Source organism: Grampus griseus, assembly GCF_964374135.1.
Source record: "Grampus griseus genome assembly, chromosome: 3".
Lineage (NCBI taxonomy): Eukaryota > Metazoa > Chordata > Mammalia > Artiodactyla > Delphinidae > Grampus > Grampus griseus.
In genome coordinates, this window is record NC_139019.1 from 101170972 (window position 1) to 101192291 (window position 21320).

The 21320-nt window shown below is 35.1% G+C and overlaps 1 protein-coding gene across 3 annotated transcripts in view; it reads right to left on the reverse strand.

Moving 5' to 3' along the window:
* CEP120 (centrosomal protein 120) overlaps positions 1 to 21320 on the reverse strand; it is a 79079-nt gene that overhangs the window by 22243 nt on the left and 35516 nt on the right. For all 3 annotated transcript variants that reach the window (XM_082649865.1, XM_082649866.1, XM_082649867.1), the window contains 8 exons: positions 20488 to 20670; positions 18575 to 18671; positions 18318 to 18470; positions 17670 to 17759; positions 13680 to 13772; positions 12459 to 12620; positions 8559 to 8681; positions 1234 to 1332 (listed from right to left, as the gene is read on the reverse strand). In XM_082649865.1, coding sequence (XP_082505991.1) covers positions 1234 to 1332; positions 8559 to 8681; positions 12459 to 12620; positions 13680 to 13772; positions 17670 to 17759; positions 18318 to 18470; positions 18575 to 18671; positions 20488 to 20670 — 1000 coding nt within the window. The remainder of the gene's footprint in view (positions 1 to 1233; positions 1333 to 8558; positions 8682 to 12458; positions 12621 to 13679; positions 13773 to 17669; positions 17760 to 18317; positions 18471 to 18574; positions 18672 to 20487; positions 20671 to 21320) is intronic.

Below are 21320 nucleotides of genomic sequence, written 5' to 3' on the forward strand. Positions count from 1 at the left end.
ATGTACCTCCCCTCCTGAGTACTCTGTACAGGTCTTTTCAGGGCTCTTACTATTTGGCAGTAAATGTTGTATTTACAGTTTTCTTCCCTATTACTAAACTGCAAGCTCCCTGAGGCAAAGACCTATGTTTTACTTATAACTATAAATCTAGGACAGTGCCTTGAACACAGGAGGCCCTCAGTACTATATATGACTATTCATTCATTCATCTATGCTTAGTCTTGTGAGCATCTATAAAACATATTCAGTGTGTGTAATATTATTTTATACTTATGCTTACAATCTCAATTCATCTAAAAGCTATGTTAAGGCAAACTGCACTATATATTCTCAGGCAGTCTAGTACATACTCTTCTATGAAGGTGGTAAGCATTTAGTACAATACCACAAAGATGTTTAATGACATTTGATGGTTTGGGAGACACATTAAAAGAAAAATACAAATCTGAGAGACCCTACGTACCAAAATTGCATTCGGCATATAATGGACACATTTCAGAAAAGCAAAACTTACAATAAACTAACCACTAACCACTAATCATCCTTAAAAGTTTAGGTCACATAGATGAGATTCAAAATAAAAATCTTGCTCATATTTTATTTGATCTTAATAATTTGAAGAAATTATAGCCAAAATTAAGGTTAATTCCTCAGGAAGCTAATGGCATTTGTTACCTGGTACCAGGAAGGAAAAAAAAAAGTAATGTAAAGAATTTAGGAAACTACTCTCACTTTTAAATCCTTGTAAAATTATGCAAAAATCCCGTGATTCCTTTTTTTAATGAATAAATTACTGTGTCTTCCTAGGAATGACTTTTAAAATATGTTCTTAAAATTCTCCCCCCAAAGGCACTCCCAATAGAAGGAAATTAATACTAAGGAAAAAAGGATGGTAGTTTTATAAGTGAAAGTAAAAGGAGAAAAAGAATGATTGTTTTTAAAGTGAAAGTAGAAATTATTCCCAACTTGCTGTGGGGAAGAGGACAGTTGGCTTTAAAAAAAAAAAAGGAAAAGAAAAAGGAACTAGAAGTTTTAGTTTTTATAAAGGAGGATCTTATATGTAACACATTAAAAAAAGGGGGGGTGGGGCCTAATCTCAAATACAGAACTGGACATTTAAATACAGACATATGAACCTAACAGATATTGCCAAATGTGCAAACTTGTAAAAAAAAAAAATCAAGGGAGAAAGACATAAAAAGAATAATCCATCATTAGCTATAAACTACATACCTGTTTAAGTCTGGCAAGTTCTTTCAAAGCTCGTCCCCACTGCTGCTTATAATGCAGCTTAGACTTAGTTGTGGATTCCAACTTTCTTTCAAGTTCAACCTAACAGTGATTAAAATCATATCAAGTGAAACACTATACCACTGTGTACAATCACTGAAAGATAATATATACAAAGACTCTGGCTTAAGAAAAGAGTTTATATAGTGTAACATACGACGTCATCTAAAACTGTTATATAATTTACTGTAAATATTATGGCACATGAACATTTTCTTGTTTAAAATATAGTTGTATTTTTACTGCCTAACAGCCTATACTAAAAGGAACTGAATCAGTCTTAACCTCCAGGCAGTTACTATAAATGTATTTAAAACATATATATTACATAAAGATCACAGAGTGAAAAATACATTTTTTTTTTTAATATAACAAAAAGCAGTTGTTAGCATTCCATTTCACTGACACTCTCAACCTTGAAACCAAATTATTCCTTTCGGAGACCTATCATTATGTGGAATTTTGTCTTACATTGAAGAGAGCTTGTAGAGATACTTTTATAACTCTATTTTGGCAAAAATCATAGAATGCTGAGAACAGTGAACTGTTTTATCAGAAGGCAGTTTACTGAGAGTACAAAGTCAAAAATATTTTAAGAATGTTAAACCCAAGAGTAAGAAAAATAATGCTCCTAAAAACACTCATCTAACTTTTATTTTCTATTTTTCCTCAAATATATAAAGAAAAACACGAAATAGATTTGATTTTTAAAATACGGTTATTTATACTTGCAGCAGGCAATCTGTTGTGTATGAACTGAAGCCAACTTGGCTACGTTTTGGAATGTACTCTCTCAAAGTTTCAAACCAAGTACCAAACAAATTCATGTAGCCAACAGACAGTTTTACTATTTAAGTGATAAGGTAATTATATGGATGAATTACAGTAAAATACTGTTAATCTAAACTGGTCTAATTTTTTTATATCAAGTCTAGTTTTTCCCATACACACAACTCCTAATGTTTTGCAGAAAAATAAAATCGAAGACACTATCCAAAAATTCAAGCTTCAGAAAGCTCAGAAGGAAAATAAAATGAAAGGAAAAGCAGATTGCCAAAATCCCTTCACAAAAGACCAGAATGTTCTCTGCAGTAATATATGACTTCATGGAGTCAAGGTCTTTTCTGCTTTACAAATCCCTAGTGCTTGGATTTAAATGTGTTGACATTTCACAACTATACTCATACATCTTAAGTTGACTAATACTCTGAGATTATCAAAGATGATCTCTTCCACTTATGCCCTAAAGACTTATACTTATTAGCTGGTAATTTTAACAAGAGGACATATGTCAGAGGAAAAGCAAAAATCTGTTTTATGACTGTGTGATAAAAGAATAGTATTCAATTATAAAAGTGACCATGTCCCTGGGTCTTGGAGAAGGTACAGTATCCTAGACGAGCCTCAGAATGAGGGTTAGGACAACCTAGAGAGATCACTTATACCCACTTAACTGACTCCATCAGAAAAAGCTGGGGAGGTTTTGTCAGTTTTGCCATGATTATCAAAATAACTCACATTTGCATTGATATTCACACAGTAGTTCACACTAATTTAAAATGCATATATAATCAAAACATATAATGTCTTTATTCTTAACAAACCAAAAAAAACTGCAGCTAACAAATCTGAGACGTTACACATCATTTTTCTAATTCATCCCAAACTACCAAATCAGTGATGCCTAACTTTTTTTAAGGGTACAGATGCCTCTGTGATTCTAAAGAAATATATGGACCCAACTCCCAAAAAAAGGTACACAACCAAAATTTTGACACAATTTCAGGGCATTCAAAGACCTCGAGTTAAGAGCCCTTTTTTGTGGGTAGACATGAGACTTTGGGAAGGCTTTTTTGACTTAAATCATAAGCCAAGTTACAGACTCAAATTAAAACTTGGCTCAGGACCTAGAGTCAATTCAGAGGCTAGTGAAGACCAAGCACAGACTTTCACTGATTCTCAATGTCCCTGTTTCTATCCCTGATATACCCACAACTCTAATTCTCTACTGGAGGCATGGCATTGTCTTTGCCTCTAATTTCCTATTCCCCAGTTCCAATGTGTCACAAAAAACTATAGATTTCTCCCTTGAAATATTTTCCAGTTTTATTCTTTTATGTTCTTTCTACTATTTCCTAAGCTCAGGCTTATCTCATCTCTTGTCTGCTCAGCCTCAAACGTATTCTATCTACAAATCCTGGAAATAACTATTATATCAATTTACTCTCTACTAAAAGATCTACAACAGCTACTACTTGCCTACAGGACTGAGCCTAAACTCCTCTGCCTAGGTGTTAAAGCACTCCAAGATATAATTTCCATCCTACTTGTTCTACTACTTTCTTGGTATTCCTCAACAGGAAACCCTCTACTCCAACCACCGGGTTTGTCTCCCCTACATTCACCTTGTCCAAGTTACTTCCTGAGCCTGTCGATTCTTTTTCTTCATCGCTTATTTAAAACTTCAGATTCAGCTCAAATTCTACCTCTCCATGGAGCTGTCTTAAAACTACTACATTCTGAACACCAAATGACTTCTGAATTGCAAAGAGTTCCTATCACATTCCCTGGTATTCGATTATATATGGTCATTTAAGGTTCTCTGAGTCATCTCCCCAATTATATTACAAACTCTTCTACAAGTGAGGTCCCAGGGACTTCCCTGGCGGTCTAGTGGTTAAGACTTTGCCTTCCAATGCAGGGGGTGTGGGTTCGATCCCTGGTCGGGGAGCTAAGATCCCACATGCCTCGCAGCCCAAAAACCAAAACATAAAACAAAAGCAATACTGTAACAAATTCAATAAAGACTTTAAAAATGGTCATCAAAAAAAAAAAAGTGAGGTCCCAAAAAGGATAACATACTTTTACTCTTTTCTTTTCTCTCATTTTTCCCTTTGTCCTAAGACACATTAGATACTCACCGAATGTTCTTAAATACACAAATTTAGTTTCTGTCTTAATCTTCTGTATGCATTACTAAATTATAATGCTTTCCCTATTTTATTTGTTAAAAGTTCCAATTGTTTTTAAGCTATCTAAAAGTCATTTCCTAACTAAAAGCACATCAAACTATTCACTTCTTAAGGGAATCAAGAATTACATTTGGTAAAACTGTATCGTAATGTTAACTTATTTTTAGACTATTTCAGTGAAAATGGAAATATTTGTGTTATACTGAAGAGACCAGTAAACAGAAAAGAAAAAAGCTCTCAATCAGACATAACCAGAAGTTGTAGACTAAATCAGGTACTTTTTCACTTAAGCCTTCCTTTTTATGCTTTTATCTCTTTGTTACTTAAGAAATAAGATTCTGCCCTCTTCTGGCTCCAAAAAAACTTACAAAGAATGTTCAAAACAGCTGAGAAGCCTTGTTTTGCTAGGCATTTAAAAACAGTGGATGAATTCATTAGGTCTGATATAAAGGTGCTTCCATTACACTTTTTTTTTTCCCTCAACAAGTTCATGGTGCTGTTTATATTTGTAATATGTTTGGTGATTTTTATCCTTTTGGTAGAAGTGTAATTGGAAGAAGAAATTTTAAAAAATCATTTACAATTATTTCTATGGTGATATTATCTAGTATATATTCAGAAAAGATGAATATCATAAGCCCTCTGTTCCAATTTTGAGATATTTGGCCCTGAATTTCCCCAAGATAAAATGGAAATACTCTTGACACCTACTTAAGAGAACTTGTGAGAATTGATGAGATATTGTCTGAATGCTTCAAATATCTCTGGCAGGCCACATAATTCATAATATATAAACAGAAATACTTTAACATTTGGTTTAATCAAAAGGGGTGGGAAATGTCCAGTCTGATTCAAATTCAAGGTTACTGGTAGAGAAATGAGAAGGCCAAAAATGGAGAATGAAGAGATTGTCCAGAAAAGAATGAAGCAGAATCAACAAGACTTTGCAATTAAATAGATATTGGGGTAAGAAGAGGAACCAAAAATAGCATGGCATCTGACAAGCTGCAGAAACATTTAATGAATTCAGAAACGCTAGAGGAAAGCAGTTAATACCCTTTTCAACTCAGTTTTTTTTAACCACTCTTATTCTTGTCTCCAAATTTTCTATATGCACCCTTCTGCCTCTTGAATAGTCATATCAAGGGCTAAATTTTATATCTATGCTCCAACCATCCCCATCTCTCTTAAAGCTTCAATTTCTCCTTGCTGTTAATTTCTTCTCCTTAATCTAAAAATATTCTCTGATTTTCCTACCTCTAAATAAGCTTTTCTCAAGAGCTTTAGGCCCTTGGGCTACATTTTTTCTTGTTTTCTGAGGTTTTTTGAAATTTATTTTTTTATTATTTTTTAAATTTTTGGCTGTGTTGGGTCGTCGTTACTGTGCGTGGGCTTTCTCTAGCTGTGGTGAGTGGGGGTTACTCTTCGTTGCGGTGCGTGGTCTTCTCACTGCGGTGGCTTCTCTTGCGGAGCACGGGCTCTAGGTGCACAGGCTTCAGTAGTTGCAGCACACAGGCTCAGTAGTTGTGGCTCACGGGCTTAGCTGCTCCTCGGCATGTGGGATCTTCCCGGACCAGGGCTCGAACCCATGTCCCCTGCATTGGCAGGTGGATTCTTAACCACTGCACCACCAGGGAAGCCCTTTTCTTGTTTTCTTTTCAAAGCCAAACTTTCTATAACCTTCTGCAATTTGGCTTCTTAAAAATCAGTGACCTCTTAACTGCCAAACACATGGGGGGGGGTCTTTCCTCAACCACTCTTGACTTGCCCATCATGAGAGATTACTTTCACTTCCTCACTCTTTAAACTCCCCCTTTCCTTTTGGGCACAGCACTAGACTGTTTTTATTACTTCTCTAAATCTCATTAGCCTCCTTCCTCAACTCTTGATTGTTCTCAAAGCTGAACGTCCCCCTAAGTTTTATCATCAATTAGCCTTCCTAAACACTCCTTAAGCAATTGCATATACCTGTAAGCTGTTACTTTATTCAAATGACTCTCAAATCTGTTTGTCTAGCCCTATTCTCTCCCTACTGTATTTTCTCATTTTTTAACCATTTAGTTAACTCCTTCACTTAGATTACTGCATTAGCATCTCAAATGTAGTATGTCTAAAATCTGAATTCTCTACAACTTCCATCCCTCCAAAAAAGTTCATCGAAAATCTTCATTTCTCTTAATATTAACATCCATTAAGCCAATCTTATAAATTGGCTTACAAAGAGTAATCTTTGACTTTTCTTACCAGATGAAATATGAATTCTTTAAGCAAACATCTAAGCTCTTCCCTCATATGGCTGAAAATTACCTTTATTTCCAGCATTCTCTTATCAGGCCTACATTTATTTTAAAATTACAGCTGACATTTGCACAATGCAGGGGTATGAATGCTAATCCTCCATGCTGTCAAAAAAATGCCTATAACTTTACAGTTGGCCCTCTGAATATGTGGTACCGCATCTGAGGAATCAAGCAACCACGGGTCATGTGGTACTGTAGAATGTATTTTCTGAAAAAAATCTGTGTATAAGTGGACCCTCACAGTTCAAACTCATGTTGTTCAAGGGTAAACCAAACTACTATAATGATTAGGTTCTAGTCAAGCAGCTATCCAAATATGCAATAGATATTTTAATCTTTTTTATACTTTTGTTCAGTACTTCTTTTTGGAATAACCTCACCCACATATTTACCTATTTAAAGTTTCACCTATTCTTAGGCTCCATATACAATGTCATTCCTTCTTTATACTTAGTGTGTTGATTTCAGAAGTTGACTTTGTTTTCCCTTTGGACTCATGGCATTTAGCAAGAGAAAGTTAGACGATATCTGCTCGTTTGCCTTTTGCTTTAGTTATTTGGGTATGTTCCTCGTCTCCTTCTGTAACTTGTTATTTACTTGACGGTATCCTGAACATTTCTGAATCATTCATAATGGCATTTAGCATGGTAATTTAGCATCATAAATAGCATACAACTTTGCTGGATAATGAAAAACCAACTCTATCAATCAGCATCCTGCCAGGAATCTAGAAATCAGAAGCAATTTAATACAGGAAACCGGTTCAACAGATAAAGAAAGAGCAGAAAGGCCAAAGAGGATATGGTGAGGCAACCCAGTAATCAGCAGCAGCAAGAAGCCCCCACCTCTCCTAGGTAGGAGGGACTACAAAAAGGTACCAGGAAATAGTAGTTCTTAATACAAGCAACCCACAAACTGGGGATGTCCAGTGGGCTAGAACCACAGTGGAGACTGACTAAAGGAAGCTGGAGAAGGGATGCCTGGTGGGAGATGGAACCATAAAAAGATGTAACTACTGCCAGAGAAAATAAGGGAGGTAGAGAGGCAGAAAGAGAGAGAAGAAAGAACTACTATGGCATCTTCCCAACTCCTATCTACCAATCTTCTGTTAGTGTCCCCTAGTGGCTGAATCTACAGAAGAGAAAGGGCAAGGAAGCCTTCACTACAATGCTGAGTGGGAACAGACAGGCAATGGCTGCCACGACAATTAAATCCTTAAGCTTCTAAAGCTTATTTTCCTGTTTATTATTAACTCCGTTATTTTCTTAAGTATGCTATATCTTTTTAATAATGCCTAAAATTTATCAAACTCTAAAATGCAAGAGCTCATATTGTCAAACTTAGATTGTCTGTTGGATATTACACATTTTTTAATGCCTAGAACTTGAACATTCTGTCTGTGGGGAATCCCAATATAAATGAGAGTCAGGACCTGGCTTCCAACTGCAGAAAGCAAAATAGGATGGCTATCGCTTCTTCCAAACTAAGAGTAGAGTACAGACCTGTGATTTAAATGCGTGCTCCTACCTGAAACAGTGAATCTAAAGGGCACTAATACGGAGAGAGGGTATTCACAATGGCTACTGCAAAACTGAGAGTTCAACAGCCTAACACTAGAATCAGGGGAGACAGAATCCAGGGACATGGCAGTCATGGCACCAACAGTAGCATCCTGAGTAGACTGTTTTATGACAGGATGGGCCCATGACTTGCTTCCCCCAGGTTTTTTAGCTTTCTTGACAGGTTTGTGAATTCCTCTAGTCCAAGAGTTACTCAGTTCTGTTGTCTGTAATCAAGGACTGCAGTATAAGCTATAACTGATAAAAGCTATGAAATTCAAGTATTGACAATGTCATGTGCCTCAAATTCTCTGATATGTTATTTGGTATCAGAATACTACAGTTAAATGTTATTACATTGTATATTCAAGTATCATTTTTTATTTTATAAATTTACCAGTAAGGCTAGTTAAATTGCCATAAATTGACATGGGTACCTTTTCCAAAGTGAGAAGATTTATTTCAGACTGTAGCCGAATTTCTGGTTTGCTGCTTTGCTGATCCTTGAACTGATGGAACTCTTTGTCCAAAATCTTATACTTATTTTCAGCATCATTGAGCTGTATAAAAAAAATTATAGCCACTTTAAAACAGCAGTACGCAAAGTTTAGTATTACAGAATTCAATTCAATAGTGTCATTTTTTACTTTAAGGCATGTTTATATTAGAAAATTTAGAAAATAAAGTATAACGAAAATTAAGATCTCCAGTAATCTTAAAAATTCAGTAAATCAACAATATACAATTGATTACAATACAATTGTACAATTGTATTGATTAACAATACAATGCAATCGATTAACAATATACAAAACCTTTTTAGGAGTACGAAATTTCTTATAAAACCAGTATCTTGAGAACATTTTTGTTAAATTTTGGATGGCAAATGGAAAAGTCGGTTTATAAAAATACTGAAAATAATTTTTAAAAATGCAACATGTAAGATTGAGCATTATACCTAATTATCGATGAAAGCATTATACCTGATTATCGATGAAAGCATTATACCTGATTATCGATGAAAGTAATTTTAATGCAGTATTATTTATTGTTCCTATAATTTGATACTGTATGAATTTCATAATTCCAATGCTATTACAACTTACAGATTATTTGGTCCAGTCCCTTCATATTTATAGGTAGGAAAATTGAGGATCAAAGAGCTAAATTACTGAGGCAGTGCCAAAGAGCTAGTGAGCTAGTCACTAGGAGACGAATGAAGAGAATTCAGATCTTTTCATCCCCTGGAATGATGCTCTAATGAATAGTTCCTTAAATTAAAAAAAAAAAAGAGAGAGAGACTGCCTTGACTAAACACTGTAATTTCCCTTAGAATGGTTTCAAAACTACCAAGAAAAAGAAAAAAAGATATAAAGGTATTTTTTTTAAATGTGGGATTTTTCTAACCAAATGCAAAGAAGCACTGTTTAAAGATGCTTTCTGAAAACATACACCAATATGACTAGCCATCTTTAGATAACCCAATTATCTCTTTAAGACTAAGACTTAACTAAATGCGAAATACTGAGAAAACTGGTGGCAAAAATGGAACTTAAATTACCAATAATAAATTCTTGTTTTATGCTAATAATTATCAATAATTCTAATTAGGATTTATCTAGCATCTTTAGGTAATGAATATCCCACACATGGAAATTTTCCATATAACTGAAGTTTACCTCTTTGAACATGTAAATTTTGTTTAAAGTTGAATAGAAACCTCTCTAAAGAATCTGTCACATTTTTGTTTTAAACAAAAACTAATAAACTTAATATTTGGCATTTTTTTGACCATTCAGGACATTATCAATCTACTATTAAGAATTACTAATCAAGCTACTAGGCATACTGGGTTCTTTTTCCTTTGCTAAGTGGCCTATAAGCTACATTGATTTTTTTCAGTTCTGATAACTGGCTTTACATATTTGAATATATATACTTTATCTTCATCACCTTGCACTGACAGTGTATCTATCTGTCCCTTCTACCTGTCCAGTTAGAATTGTGTGTATAGTACATGTAACCTGGTTCAGAGTAAGGGCCTAAAAAGTTTTCTTATATATAAAAGGGGAAATGTTTACAGTCATGGACTTTGCAATTTGGGCATCCCGGAAACTTCTGCTGCCCACCACAGTTTTTTCCCCAGGTCTTAGCTTATGTTTTAGAAGTGCCCCGGGGAATTTTTCCACAATACCAGTTCTTCCCGCCAAGGTTCTTCCCACAATGTTGCCAGGGTTCTTCCCACAACGTTGTAAGCTAATTATACCAGTCTGGGACAGGGTGGACACATGGATTTTTTCATGAGCTCCCCCGGTAATTCTAATACATGTTAGAAGCCTTTGTTCTAGATGGCTGAATCTCCCTGATAAGTGGTAGAAGAGAAGCATTACCGGCGAATCTCATCACAATTGCCCACTTTTACAACTTTATCTTTCATAAATTTACATGTGACCACCACAATAACAATCAAATTTATATTTATAACCACCTAAATAATATGATCTTAACTGACCCTGAACTGCTATGGAAACTATTCTTCATGCCAGGATTTACTAAAGACTTCAGAGGCATTCATCATACATATCTAATCTACACTGAAATGTTTCAAGACAGATAGATAAGCTTCATTTTTAAAAGCCTGAGCCTTCCTTTTTCCAGCAGATATTTATTAAGCCCCTATTATGTGCTGAAGACTGGCTGGGCTCCAGGCATACAGACAGAAACCAAAACAGTTTTATGGAACTAATAATCTGACACTGATCAAATTATCACACTAATGAAAATAAAAACAAACTGCTATAACATATCATAAAGAAATAGAATAAGAGAATAATACCCCAAGAAAACATATAACAAAAACTTGACCTAGACTTGGACAGCAGGGGTCAGGGAAGATTTCTCTGGGAAAGTGATGCCTCAGCTGGAAACTGAGGGGTTAGTACAGTTCACTAGGCCAAGAAAAAGCAGCACACACAAAGATCCTAAGGGTGAAGCATGCATGGTATGCCTGAGGACCTGAAGAAGACGAGTGTGGCTGGAGAGCACACAGAAAAGGTGAAAGAGTGGGAGATGAGGTGAGAGAGGTAGGCTGGGTCCAAACTATGCAAAGCCTGGTAGGGCTAGGTAGTAATTCTGATCTTTATGAGCATTAAGACAACCCTGAATTTAGAGGAGGGTGTCATGATTCCAAATTTCAAAAATATCACTCAGGCTGCGACAGGAAGAACAGGTTACAGGGGTCCATTACTGACACAAAGAATACTTACAGCAAGGTCAAGTATGGACAGGAGGATCATGGTGGGTTTTAAATGCCTTTAAGACACCCAAGTAGAGATGTCTAAAAGGCAATGAGATAAATGGGTTGAGAGTGCAAAGGAAAGGTTTGGGATATAAATGCACAAGTCTCAGAGATACAGATTGTCTCTGAAACCACAGGCACGAATAAGATTGTTTAGCACAGTGTAAGTCTGGAGCTTGGAGGAAGTCCAATATTTAATGGCCAGATAAAGGAAAATAAACCTGCAACAGACCTGAGGCATGGCCAGAAAAGTAGAGAAAAACAAGAAGAGTGATGTTATAGAATTGAGAGAAGAGAATATATAAGAACAACAGTGTTGATGTTGTCAATAAGTTTGTCAGTAAGTTTGAGTAAGATGAGAAATGAAAAACACCCACTGGTGGCTTCTCTGACAACTGGCTGGCTGGGACAATGGGGATGGAAAGCTGAGGTGGACGGGTTGAGAGGTGAGAAAATGGAAAGGAGCACAGACAATTCTCTCATGAAATTTGGTTCTTAACTGAACTTGGTCCAGTGATATATGAAGAATATCTACATTTGCTCAAAGGAGCAAAAAATTTTAAGATGAGAGTTAACTAAAATATAGCACAATCTCATACAAATAATTATAAGGGAAGTAAGATTATTCCCATATAGTCCTCAGCTTTCAGGAAAAGAAGATCCACCTTACATTTGACTCTCAGTGTAGTAAATGTGATTAATAATCCAAATTACTGGGAATTTTTATAACTCCTTGTTATAAAATGATAACATGTGAATGTTATCATTCACATGTTATCATTTTATAATGATGTGAATGATTTCTATTATTATAGAAATTCTATGTATTATATTATATATTATAATATATATATATTATATATATTATAAAATATATATATTATAAAATATATATATTATAATATATATAATATTATATATATATTATAAAATATATATTATATATGTTATCATTTTATAATGATGTGAATGATTTCTATTATTTCTAGAATGCAAATAAACTCTAAGTTTAAAGAGATGACAAGTATTTTCATCCAACCTGTTGCTGAAGTCGGTGTTTATCCTCTTCTAGTTGCTTCATCTTCAACCTTTCTAGTTCTACTTGGTGAACACAATCTTCTTTGGCCCTACGGATAGAGTCCTGGAGTTCTTGCAGGTTCCGTTCACGTTCTGATTTCAGTTCCCTTCTTTCTCTCTGAAGCTTAAAACAGGTACATCTTTAAGAGGCTGACCTATTACTACCTGCATTATACTAGTCAATATTCTATTACCCTTATATATGGTCAAATGTTCAGAATATTTTATGAAGTGATTTTTATATCATTTTCAGGTATTAGAGAGTTAATGTTTAAGTGTACTAAATTATAAATTTTCAATCATTTACTCCTAAAATACAAAGTATTATCCCAAAATCCATATATGATGCATAAATTCAATTGAAAAGGCCCTAAATGCTTAAAACCCCTATTTGAATAAACCCATTTTATTATGTAAGCAAATATGCCCAAGTTTCTTCTCGTCTTTAGAAACTTCTTATTTTTTACCTAATCACATAGAAGATAACAAAGCCTTAGTATTAGGAACAAATACACATTATGTTTAGGTTTAACAATCTAAATCAATTTAGAAATTGCCGAAAATGTGCAGAGATAAGGCTAGGGTGATATGCTGAGAAAATTTTAAGAAACATTTGGGTAAGGAAGGGGCATATAATATTTCACAAGGAAGAAATTCTAATAATTTGAGGTGAACTTTATAGTAATTTAAAAAAGTAGTTAGGGTACAATTTAATAAGACCTAACAAAAATGCTAACTAGGCATGGTACTAACGTAAGTTTATCCTTTCTTGGGATCTAATCTTCAATAGGCAAGAAGGAGGTATATTCCCTTCTTAGTGAAATACGAAATCATGATTCTAGGTCCCTGAGCCTACACTACATTTTCTCTTTTCTCTAGGTAGTGCAACTATCCATTCCTTCCACATAATTGCAAAGGTAACCAAAAATCTCCACTATTGCAAAAGTCAGCCAAAGCTGACTGAATAATAGTTAAGAATTTCAAATAACAGTTTTCTACCTAATTCCTCACCTTCTAACATATAAAACATGCTTCACCTAGTTGAATAGCAGTTTTCTCCATAATGTCTGAAAGACTATTTCCATGAAATATACTTTATACAGTACAAAGGAAAAACAAATGAATGGTATGAATTTAATATATGGATTCTGTGAAATAAAGGCATGATAGATGAATAGAGTACCTCTGATTCTGCAAGGGCCAGCTGCTGCTCTCGCTTCTCCAAGTCAACTAGGGTTTTTTGAAGTTTTCCTTCGAGAACAGTATATTCAGCAACCTAAAATATAATAAAAGTTATCTTTTCCCCAAATTCAAAACACAAATTCAAAAATGCATATATTATGATTTTACTGAAACAGAGGATCTGAGACTAGGAAAATCATGAATTACATATACCAATTCAAAGCAGAAATTCTTTCCACTATACTCTAAGGAAGGAAGCCAATCTAGCTTCTGCTTGGGTATCTCTAGTAATATTCAGTCTCCTGAGGAAGCCCTTCTCCCACTGGGTGGTAAGTTAGACTGCCAGTAAAATCTTGTGTTTTAGTAAAAACTTAGCTCCTTAAAAATCTGCCTTGCTCAATATTCCAGTATTTTTCTGAAGCCCTCTTAGTCACTTATGCTGTTTCTCTGGAACTAAGACTGGTGATAGGCCAGCTATCACCAATCAGTTTCAAGTCAGTTCTCCTATTATTGAGATCTAGTCCTTTATTACAGTTTAAACAACTGAGTTCTTAATTGCTTCTGAAGCTACAGTTCCTGCTTGGGACCTTAGCCTAGTACCCCAATTTGTACAAGCCTAAAGTCCTGCTCTGCTCTGTCTTTAAGGATGTGAGTCCCATTAAGGATAGAGGTCTACCTGCTTGGCCTGTATAGGATCCTCTCTCATGGTTTTCTATCTTTTAGTTCAGACTGATCATATTTACTAGGACTTTCTGAACCAAATTTTCTGTCCTCCTCACCAACAAGTCTCCAGGTCCCAGGCCCCAACCTGATTTTCTCTTTACAAGCCTGGGTTTGATGCTCGTTAGAAGCCCTGTTTTTAAGCCTTTAATCCTGTTTCTATCCCTTGGGAAGAAAAAAAGTATCTTCACATATTTGACTCCAGTGATAGCCATCATACATCCTCCTAGTCTTTTTTTCTCCAAGATAAGCACAAGCGTCAACTATTATTCACATGTTATTATTTCCACATCCTCTAATACTTGTATTTAATCTGGAGTCTACATTCTAAACTAAGTCCTTTCAAAAATATGGTACCCAGGGGGCTTCCCTGGTAGCGTAGTGGTTGAGAGTCCGCCTGCCGATGCAGGGGACACGGGTTCGTGCCCCGGTCCGGGAAGATCCCACATGCCGCAGAGCAGCTGGGCCCGTGAGCCATGGCCGCTGAGCCCGCGCGTCTGGAGCCTGTGCTCCGCAAGGGGAGAGGCCACAACAGTGAGAGGTCTGCCTACCGCAAAAAAAAAAAAAAAAAGGTACCCAGATGTGATCTCACTAGTTCAGAGACTAAAGAATGTGCACTGCTAAAGACAGGTCAACAAATGTCTCCTAATTTTAACTCCATCTAAAATTGCATTTGCTATCTGAGGATCCTAGTCACACTGTTCATTATGTCAAAGAAAATCCCCAAGGTCTTTGTTTTTAAACTTGGAATAACTACACCCATTGTCCAAGTGAATGTTTTACTCTGACTACAGAATGACATTTTTCTTTATTAAACTTTATTTTGATGATTTAGCTCAACATACCAACCAAGCAAGATCATTTATTAATTCTGTTAACTCTACCACTGATTTTTGGTTCATCTTTAAATTCTTAACCAAATCACTAATATAAGTGTGTCAAATTCTGAGTGCCACATGTAAAAAAGCCTTATAGAAAGACAGGTAAACAGGATGGGGAGGAAGTATTCAAACCATATGTTCGTCCTCTGGCAACCCAAACATCTTATCCATGTACCATCACAGATGCGAAGTACTCCCAAATTTATTTTGCAAACTCAACCCCCCCTCCAGAGTTGCAGACCTGTAAATCCAAATACCTGCTGAACATGCCAAGAGTCCCCATAAATCTCAAACTCAAAACTATAAAACCTGAAATCATTCATTATCCTTTTAATTTTTTTTTTTTTTTGCCGTACACGGGCGGGCCTCTCACTGTTGTGGCCTCTCCCGTTGCGGAGCACAGGCTCCGGACACGCAGGCTGAGCGGCCATGGCTCACGGGCCCAGCCGCTCTGCGGCATGTGGGATCTTCCCAGACTGGGGCATGAATCCGTGTCCCCTGCATCGGCAGGCGGACTCTCAACCACTGCGCCACCAGGGAAGCCCTATCCTTTTAATTTAAACAAATATTTATTGTATACGTAGCAGATGCTGGGCAAAACAAAGTCATGTGGAATCTATACTCTCAGAGAAGACAAACTATAAACAAAGAAGTGAATATTTAATATAATAGTAGGTAAATGCTACGAAGAAAGTAAAGCAGAATGAGGGGACAGTTAGTGCCTGGGGGCAGGGGAAGAGAGCAGTATTTTGGATACAGTGGTCAGAGAAGGCCTCGCTCACATTACTCTGAGCAGAAACCAGAAAGTATCTCTGAAAGAAAAGCAGTCTACAGATCCTGAGGAGAGAGGTGGCTTAGCATGTTTGAGGAAATACACAGAGGCCAAGACGGTTAGAATAGACTGTGTGAACAGAAGGCTGACAGAAGATGAGGTCACAGAGAAAGCGAGGGGACAGATTACAAAAGGCCTTGTAGGTCCTGGTAAGAACTTCGAGTTTTATTCTAAATGTGATGAGGAGTATGATGTGTTTTAAGGAGGAGGAGTACATAATCTGACTTCCTCTACTCTTGGCTGATATCTCAAGCTACAGGGGTCAGTAATGGAGGACAGGATACCAAGTTAAGAAGTAAATGCAGAGACTCCGCAGTGCCAATGCAGGGGGCACAGGTTTGATCCCGAGCGGGGAAGATCCCACATGCCGCACGGTGCGGCTGAAAATAATAATAATAATAAAAATAAAAATAAATATAAAGAAGTAAACGTAGTTATCTAGGAAAGCGATTGTGATTGCTTAAACTAGTAAAATAGTATGAGAACGTTACAACAGTGTTTGTCCATTTCCTCACTTCCATACTTTGAGTTATTTTCATCATATATTTTGCTTTTACATATAAGCATCAACATTGAAAAACACATCAGTCACATTAAAAAATGGCTCAAAGATTAACTTGTCTTAAAAGCTAAATGTGCTGTATCATCTGAAGGCTTACTGTGATAAGATGCATACCGTAAGCCCTACAGCAATCACTAAAAAAGAAATAGATATTGCTAATAAGGCAACTGTAGAAATAAAATGGAATCATAAAAAAAAAAAAAGAAAAATTCAATGAATGCAAAAGAAAGCAGGAAAAGAGAGAAAACAAAGAATGTATGGGACAAATTGAAAACCAAGAGCAAGATAGATTTAAACCCAAGCACGTCAATAATTAAATATAAATGGCCGAAAAAAACTTTAAAGAATTTTCTAGTCCATACCCTGTCCTGTCTCTTGATCTAGTGTAGCAACTACCCTGCCATGGTCTTCTACCATTTATAGACATTTCATTAACCACTAATATGAGAGTATTTTTACAGACTTGAATTTGGAATATTTTAGACAAGTCTAATTTTCAGGGTTGTTTTACTCAATACCTTGAGTATAAATAGATAAATATTAAATTTTGGCTTTCTGGAATAAGATCAGATGGTCTCACGTTATCATTCTAAAAGATGTGACTTATAACATTTCATGATTCAATCTTTTAAAACAGCTTAAGAGTTTTTGGTCCTTTTTATTAACTAATAGATTATAATGTAATATTTATATATACTTAAATGTTCTATTTTCTTTTTAAATACAGAGATAGGCTTCTTCTCTAAAGTATTCACTTTCTATATTTATTCACTTTTTGAACAGGTAATAACACATTTGTAGGGTTCAAAATCTAAGGAGTACAAAACAACTTACAGTGAAAACCCTTCTTCCTATCCCTGACCCATTCATTCACTTTATCCAAGCCAATATATAACCACTATAATTAGTTATTCCTTCCAGAGATTTTCTTTAATGTATATAGAAGATACTATCATTAATATTCTTTCCTCCTTCAATTTTTATAAAAGTCATTACCTTTTTCTTTACTAGTGATTCCCTCTCTCGGTCCCTTTTCTTCCATTCCTCTGCAAGAGCTTGCATATGAGCCAGTTCTTTCTGCTTTAGCTGTCAAAGGAAGAAAAATAAAGTAAAAAAGAGAAACCCTAAATATTTCAAATAAATAAACCAGCTGTTTTCAGTTAAATAATTAATATTGATCATGATATATTTCTTTCAGACATTCCATTTTATTTAAAACAAAACAGAGGATGCCTGAGGTGAGTAATACCCATATGAGTATAATTCAGGACAGTATAAAGTTAATAGCTGTTTTCTACCTCTCTTGTTTAACAACTAATGATTCCAGCTTCCAGGAGGGTATGATAAATGAGATCTTGAAATTAAAAGAAACCTTCAAGTCCTTAACCTCTGAATTCTAACCTTCAGTGCTAATTTTGCCCACAAATCATGGAGAAAGTTTAGGAGAATCCTTTCTGAGTGGCTTCTGTGAAGCTGTCACATTTTGAGTAATTTTTAATTCTTCATTTTTTTAAAGAGTAAGGCATTCTTGAATTCAAAGAGACTAGACAGAGTACCAATGGAAAAGGGAGAAAAGCCTACTATGGAGAAGGGAAAATATACTAAATAGACAAAAAATCTTTTACGTAACATTTAAAAAGTAACCTGATTTTCAAAAATGTCTTCCTGCATCTCTTTCCACATTTCTAGCTCAAGTGCTGCTTTGTACTCTAAGGTTTCACGAGGCTCTGTCTGGATTTCTGAAGGACAAGGTGCTGGAGGAACAGAAGATGGCTTTTGTTGTACAGCAGATACACCCTAAGATATGAATGAAAGAAGCATACTAAAACAAACACACTCACGCATATATACACGTTAGGTCTGTTTTAAAGAATAATTTCATAAGATTCAATGACATATACCTGAGATGAATCAGACACAAAAATCTCACGCATTTTCACTAGTCCGTAATCTTCTAAAGTCACTGTGTAAGAAAGATCTACTATCCTGTTATTTGACCTACAAATGAAATCAGAAATATTTTAAAACTCATGGAAACACTTTTATATTATTTCCTTTTACTTCCCCAATGCTAGAGCACTGAGTAGACAGCATGTCTTGCACCTGACACTTGCTGCTCAAAGTGCAACAGCTTCTGCAGACTTCAAGACCTTCTATATATGTGATATTATATGATCACAAACACAGTATGAAGTACATACTTACATTCACTACAAAATGACCTACAACAGTTACAGATTTGAAAAAACTGAACAGTATAAAAAAGAAATTTTATATCTCACTGCCCACAGATAATCACTGCTAAAATTTCATTTCCTTCCTCTTTTTTAGATCTGTAGATACACATGTACTCATGCACATAAAATCATACAGTTTTGTCCTTTTTTCCCCATTTATCCTCCTGCATTTTCCTCCTGTGTAATGACAAACATTAATTAAAAAATATAATTTTTAATGCCTGTAAAACACACTAATGAATTTATGTAGTAAAATTTTAAAAACTTAACAATTCCCCTACTCAATTATATATAGATTATTCTAGACTCTTTTTCTACTTTGCCTGGAATGAACAGCCTTGTTCATAAATCTTTTACTGGATATGAGCACTGCTTCAGGATTAAATCCTAGAAGTGGGATAATTATGTTACTTGTATTATAACGAATACCTTTCTGTATCACAGAACCTGAATGCAGCATTTACCATTAAATAAAAGGACAATGTTAGAGGAAAATAAAATTCTACCAACAAAAAAATGTGGCTTTGTTTAAATCAAACAAAGCTTTAATGAATGGATCCCACATGATTAGAACTCTTAATAACTTTTACATTTTCTTCTTCTAATGTCAGATTCCAGAAGAAATGAATAAAATAAAATGAAGCGCTATCATCTCTGAAGTTTTCACTTAGGTAAATCTCTTAAAACGTCTGTCTACAGAGCAGGGCGATAAAAGTTATTCAAAGCAATCAGCATTAAAATAACTTCCAACAAGTAATGATTATTTTCATTATATTCTACTTACAATAAGAGAAAAGAATGCTGATTTTTAAAAGAATTTTCAGTTAACCAGAATAACTGATTCTCTAAAAACCTGTTCCCAGATCTCCAAGTGAATAAAGGTCTACTAAACCCTTCACTCTCTGAAAGTGGCATGGATGAGGAAAAGTAAGGGAAGAAATTCCAATAATACTTCTACATCTCAGCTTTTTACTGGGCCTGATTTTCTTCTACAGTCTTACTATGCTTTAAAAATAAAGGCATGTGATATGTAAGGTTAAAGTCAATTTAAATTTCTATTGTTAAATATAAAAAGATAACATATTTGTTGAATGATTTTGTGTAAAATATGTGAACTCAAGTTTTTCACTCTGGCAGTGAATTTCAGGGCAAAAAAAGAATATTCATTTTTTAAAAGTGTCGAACGTTTGCAACGTTCTCCAAGTATATTTGAGGCAAAAGTTTAAATATTTTTCAAGTAGAAAAATTCAAAATAATGTAAAAATACATTATAAATTTGACCCTGAGTTACTAAGCTAAAAAAAACCAAACTGATCCTGAACTTAAAATTATCAGTCTAAAGAGAGGAGAGAGAAATACTTACTCAACACTCTAAGTATAACAGTATTATGGTAGCACAGATTCACTCTGTGAGGATATAGTAGGTATCAGAAAGCTAAAGAGCAAACTGGGGTATAACCCCCACAGGTCAAAGAAAAAAGATCAGAAAAAAAAAAAAAAGACATGAAAGGATAAGGTTGTAGCTGGCTAAACAGAATAAAAAGCAAAGCTAAGACCAGCTCTAGGAAATGCATTACCCTTGTGCTGCTATAATAGGCACGCTTTCACTGAAAGTTTGTCGCCAACACTGTTCACCATTAGAACCTAAAAAGCGAGTTTTTTCTGAAGACAAGATGTTAGAAAGTTGGATTCTGGCAATTCCCAGAAGTAAATCTTTACTCATTTTATCCTTGTGCCATAATTCAACCAGCAATGGAATCCTAAAAGGAAAAGAGAAACATATGTTCATACCTATCAACTCTGAACTAAGGCTTTTCTATCAACTCTGAACTAAGGCTTTTCTGGACTAAAATTTTTGAATTCCTTCAATGTAGCCAAAGATGTTTTTGCTACCTGGAATGTAAAGGCTCAATTCCACAGGTAACAAACAGAAAATACTATTAGATTTTTTTACACCTCTTCCTGTGCAATAAAGAAAACCCTTCCGAACACTACTATTCCCACAAATGGTTACATAACGTTTAGTTACTCTTCATTCTTTCTTTTAAAATTCTTTTCAAATTGTGATACTCTGAGAAAGTAAAAAGACACTTCACAGATCTCATTTTTCGTCACAAATCCATTTCAGATGGCTGGATCAACATTTCCATTTTATATAGATGAAAAAACAGAAAAAGCAAATAATGCATTACAGTCATTAAGTAAATCAATAATAAAAACTAAACAGTTTATTTATCATCACATATTATATTAGGAAAAAGCAAGATTACTTTTCAAGGTTCCTTCATTATTCATATATTGTTTTAAGAAAGTTCTAATATCCCAACTCAGGCAAACAAGATATGAAAATCTAAAAAGAGCCCTCGTAACCACATAAAACTTTATAGTGGAACCACAAGTGTCACAGATT